General features: G+C 48.0%; 2 protein-coding genes across 2 annotated transcripts; both read left to right on the top strand.

Moving 5' to 3' along the window:
* The first annotated feature begins 833 nt into the window (after positions 1 to 833).
* LOC112461673 (matrix metalloproteinase-2-like) lies at positions 834 to 2,168 on the top strand. The gene has a single exon (XM_025027008.1). The coding sequence runs from the start codon at positions 834 to 836 to the stop codon at positions 2,166 to 2,168; it is 1,335 nt and encodes a 444-aa protein (XP_024882776.1).
* A 262-nt stretch (positions 2,169 to 2,430) lies between these two features.
* Positions 2,431 to 3,190, top strand: LOC112461672. Its single transcript, XM_025027007.1, has 2 exons — positions 2,431 to 2,509; positions 2,575 to 3,190. Exons 1-2 carry the CDS (start codon positions 2,505 to 2,507, stop codon positions 3,188 to 3,190), a joined length of 621 nt encoding a protein of 206 aa, XP_024882775.1. The 5' UTR covers positions 2,431 to 2,504.
* Positions 3,191 to 5,491: the final 2,301 nt, after the last annotated feature.

Genomic DNA, 5,491 nt, shown 5'->3' with positions numbered 1-5,491 from the left:
ATATATATATATAAAGAAAATCTTTCACCCGCGCCGCGATATCAATTTCCGCTTACATTTTTACAGACTTAGCATGTAAATTAATGTGTTTACAAAATAAACTTCTCATTCGCGTCGCGATATCAATTTCCGAATGACCTCTCACCCGCGTCGCGATATCAAATACCGAATCTTCAGAATTAATATCTTGTATTTATATTATATGTATCATGAAATATTATTACTTGAAGATATTACGCTGCGTTTAAATAAATATATAATATATAGCGAATATGTACTTCTTAATAATGTTTTTGTTTAAAATCTATGTTTCATTGTACCGGGACGATGGTGGATATTATACAAATGCAACTTCATCATTGGCGCTAACGTCAAAGCGAAATCGTCACGTTCGTCTTGTCGACGCTCATTTTCAGCCTTTCACGAATTAACACCTTTACCGAGACCTCCCACCCGCGTCGCGATCGCTGAAAAAAAAGGAACGCATCGCTCGTTACGTCGGTCACTCGCGCTTCGATCGGGCGGTGACGCTTATCGCTTCTCGAGGGTCAAGGGGTCGAGGTGGGAAACGTATCGTTATCTCTCTCGACGATGTCGCTCGCGCGCGTAATTACGTGCGCGATTATTATCGTCGTCGCGGTAAATTGTAAATCGAGTGAAAATGAGATTGCGATCAGTTATCTGCAAAAATATGGGTATCTGGAAACAGCGGTGCACAGCGATTTTCATCGTCCTACAACACCACGCAGGAGTTACATCGAGCCGTCTCACTGTTTCAAGAATTCTATCGACTACCAGGCGACGGCGAATTAAACGAAGAGACGCTGAATCGAATGGGTAAACCGCGATGCGGCGTCGAGGACATTTCGGAGCGCACGTTCGCTCCGCTTTCGGACAAATGGCCGAGGAAACATCTCAAATGGAACTTTCATCTGGCCAACGATATAATCTTGAAAACGACCCGAGCCGCGTTCGATCTGTGGGCAGCGAATTCGTCATTGACGTTCGAGCGCGATTCGCTGAATCCCGATATTTTGATATCGTTTCGTGAGGGGCGTCACGCGATGCTATACTCCCGACGAAACGAACCGTGTTCGTCTGCGTTCAGAGGTCCTAACGGAGATGTCGCTCACGCGTTTTTTCCCACCGGAGACCCAAATTTCGTCTCGGAGGTGCACGTAGACAAAGCGGAGACGTGGCACATACAGCTGACTAAGAATCCCCCGGGGACGTACAATTTACTTCAGACGTTGACGCACGAGATCGGTCACGCTTTAGGCTTGCCGCACACCTTCCGCGAAGATTCGGTTATGTTCGCGTTCGTGCCTGAGAAGACATTCCCCGTTCAACTTACTCTAGAGGACGTTCTTTCCATTCAACACCTGTACGGCGCTAAAGAAAACGTTAAAGTTCCAAAAGTAATAACGACGACTACCACAACGACGACAACGATAGCAACGACGACTACAAAAGACGTCGAGATGGATCTGTGCACCTTGCGAAACGTGGATACCGTATTGATAACGAACGGTCGATTGTACATCTCGCACGAACGATACGTGTGGTCAATCGATATAGACGGGAAAACGTACAAGAAACCCTTGCTATTGACGGACTACATGAAATTTCTTCCTAAGAATTTCACGCGTCTGACGGCCGCGTATCAGACGCCCTCGGGCAATATCATGCTGTTCGCGGGCAATATGAGCTACATGATCACTTATCCGCGTCTAACGCTAGTTTCAACTTGGCCGAGATCTTACACAGATCTCGGAATTCCCGATACCGCCAGGAAGGTCAACGCCGTGCTGAACACGAACGAAGGACGAACTTTCGTTATATACGACGATAATGTTGTGGGCGAGATAGACGATTGTTCGATGAATATCGTTAAGTACTACCACATCGACATGATATTTCCGGGAATACCTCACAGCGTATCGTCGGCCTTTCGATACATCGACGGTAATCTGTACTTTATCAGTAAAAACCGATTCTACAAATTCAACGAATTTACGAAAACCGTAACGGCATCCGGCAAATTTGATCTTGGGATCTTCGGTATTACCTGCCCGAGACAGGGACTGATGATGCAACTGCGAGATCTATTGAGTCGATTCGTTCGAATTGACGCGAGGGAGACGTCGAATAGAAAAGAGAAAGAATAGAACAATTCGACGTATCCCCTCCTTTACATATCACTCTTGAGAATGTTAATGAAAGGAGGGGGAATCGAATTTATCTCTTAAAATATATTTCGCCTCAATTTTCCTCGAATGACTCATTCTCGCGTGATCCGCCAACTGCACCGCGACAACGGAGAAAAAAAAGAGAGAGAGATGTGTTCGACGTTACACGCCCCGTATTTCGAACAGCGTCAATCCGACGACGATCTCGAGAATGGCGTCGATAACGCGAAAAGAAAAAGAAGAGCAATTGACGAGAAATCGATGGAATTAGAGACTCCGTTTTCGAATCGGGACGACGTCGACTGCTAGAAAAACATGTGGTGAGTTCGCGACAATCCCGTATTGCTCGCCTACGATATAACAATAATTTTTTTATTATTTTCAGTCACAGCAACGACGACGTCAGTACATCGAAACGTGACGCCAAACGTCATCCGGTGCGAATTCTGGAAAGAAGATACCTATTAACTAAGACGGGGTACAAGTTCATAGACGTCGGTATCACAGCCGTACTCCCGTGTTACATACACATCGTCATAGGAGATTGTCACGGCAAGGAGATCTCACTCTCGCCCGAAACGTGGAATGAACTCATCGATCGTAAACGCGCGGTGTTGTCTCATCTACAGCGCGGAAAGAACGAGCGCGCTCCACCACCGATGTGCTTCGAAAACGGAAAACTGAAATTACGATTTAGCAAGATTAACACTCTGTCGACCCTACGCCTGGAAACGTCCACGACTCGTATGATCGTGTCGACGAACACCGTCCTCCTCATGTTCGACCTAGAACTTTGCGTCAACAGCCTCGTGAATTCGTTGCGCGCGATCATCGACACGATCGACGCGAAGCTGACGCGCTTTGTCGCTATTGCGGCCACCGTGACGGATCCCGCGAACGTCCCAAGAGCGATACGCGAGAGCGAATTCTTCGATCGCGATGACATCGTTGACTGCGAGTTAGTCGCTCTGTGCTTCGGGAATATTGAGAAATTATTGTAATCACATATTATTATTAAAAAAAAAATAAAGAGAGAAACCCCCCCCTATGGAACCTTGTTCGATTTTTTTTTCTCCTCCTCCTCTCCAATAGAATCACATACGGATAAAGGAAGAAGTATGACTGCGAAGGTTAGAGAATGATAAAACATCTATTTTTTTGTTTTTGAAATACACATAAGTTTACATTAAGGCGAACAAAAAAATATGTATAGAAACTATAACACCGCCGTTTTATTTATCCATGAGTTATGCGAACTGTTCATTCCTAACCACTTCACGTATACGTCGTCGCCTCGCCTGCGCAACACTTTCTCCACGAGATAAACGTCGGGGTCAGAAACTCGCAGCAACTCATGCTCGTAAAATCCTCCGGCTATCGGTTCCCCGCGGTAGTCTTTCAACAGATACGTCACAGGATTGGTACGTTGTACTTTAGCGACACGGAAAATCTCGGTAGTCCAGTTGGGGGTGTAACCCTTTTCGAACAGCGTCTTGAATTTGCTCACGCGCACTGGATCGTTCACCCTGAATCTACCCGGAGCGGCGATCTTCGCGCGACTGTACACTGTGGACAAGAGCCTCTTGGCGACGGCGGGTGTCACGTCCACCGGTCGCATCCCAATCGTTCTATGCCTGCGGTGGTTGTAATTCGTCAGCAGACGGGGCAGCGCCTCGACCCACGCGTACGATCCGTTGAGCGTAAAGAGTTTCCACATGTCGTTCTTCAGCGTGCGATTGAATCTCTCCACCACCGACGCCTTCATCACCGAGTACGTCGAGTAGTGATTTATATCACGTTTTTTCATAATCTCTCGCACATTAGCGTTGTAGAACTCCTTTCCCTTGTCCGTTTGCAGATTCCTCGGATATCGCGCGTCCTCGCGAAATATCCTCGACAGGGCCGTGGCTACTTCGCTTCCGCTTTTGCTCTTGAGCGGTAAAGCCCACGCGTACTTGCTCAACACATCAATAACCGTTAGTATGTAATAGTAACCCTTGTTGTGTCGCGCGTAGGGACGCATCTCGACCACGTCGGCCTGCCACAGATCGTCGTAACCGCGCACCACGACGCGACGTCGTGGGAAGTTTCTCCGCGCCGGTGCGTGCAGCTCCTCCACAAGTCTTCGCTTCTCGACACTCATCGTTGCCCGCGTGTATTCCTCTCTCGACTGCGCAAAAAAAAAAAGACGGCTCATCACCTCCTTATTGACCTTTCCCCCTGTTACCGCAAATGTTCGCTATCTTTCTCTCGAACGATTCCTTCGTCACCATCGCTGTTTCAATTTCGCGGAATTTGGCTAGAAAATCGTTCATCGCGATCTGCGCGCCGAGTATCTGCCCCGTCTGCGTGGATTTAGAGTTTTCCAAGTTCTGTATCTGGTTTTCAATCTCCTCGAACTTGGCCAGAAACTCGTTCATCGTGATTCTGAGTCCGCTCATGACGTTGTTTTCAGTCTCCTTGAATTCGCTCAACGTGGTTCTGAGTCCGTTCACGTCGCCGTTTATCCTATCCACCTCACTTTTCACCGATGACAACGATTTATCGATCTCCTTTCCCGATTCTTGAAGGGCGCGTTCGACGTAACTCTTGTTCGTCGCGTCGCTGTCGATCTCCGGCGCGGCTAGACGTCGTAGCTTGCGCTCCCTCGCGTCGTAGGAATCCTCGTTCAAGCAAAGCGCGCTGTCTCGTACGTAGTTCCGCAGGGAGTCGATAGAGAATCGCGATCTTTCCGTCGCGAATCCGCCGCCGTCGCCGCGTTTCCTCAGAGACATTCCGAATTTGTTCACCGACATTGCGCCGATCTCTCGTCGAGAAACGTACTGCCGTCGCGATCGACGCGACAGCTCAATTTATAATCAATCCGATCTCGCGAAGCTCCTCGATTATCGACTGAATCTCGTTACCGTGCGCGTCGTTGCCCGCTTGACGAGAGGCCTCGAGTAATCGCAGACGATCCACCAATTCGTTAGGATCGTCCCAATAAACGTAATCCATTGTATTGTCGTTCAATTTCATAATCGACGGTAATCTGGTCACGCCAGCACCCTTTCTATTGCTGCCGATTCTACCGCGCGATACCAACGGAGCGATGATTTTCGTGTATTTTTGTCCCCTGTTGCCCATGATGGGGTTAAGAGCATTATAATCGCGTCTGTAAGCGTTTGTCGCTAACAGTATATTTCTGTACTTTTGCATGTCGTCCTCGGTGTAAATTGCACCATCGGGATATCTCTTGAAGATTAATTTGTACAAGCCGGGCGTGCCCGTGTATCTCACTCCGTCCACAATCAGGGAATCGT

The sequence above is a fragment of the Temnothorax curvispinosus genome, unplaced genomic scaffold, assembly GCF_003070985.1.
Source record: "Temnothorax curvispinosus isolate PA1 unplaced genomic scaffold, ASM307098v1 QBEX01011571.1, whole genome shotgun sequence".
Classification (NCBI taxonomy): domain Eukaryota; kingdom Metazoa; phylum Arthropoda; class Insecta; order Hymenoptera; family Formicidae; genus Temnothorax; species Temnothorax curvispinosus.
Note: the sequence above shows the minus strand (reverse complement) of the source record. Positions and strands in the feature narration are given on the sequence as shown.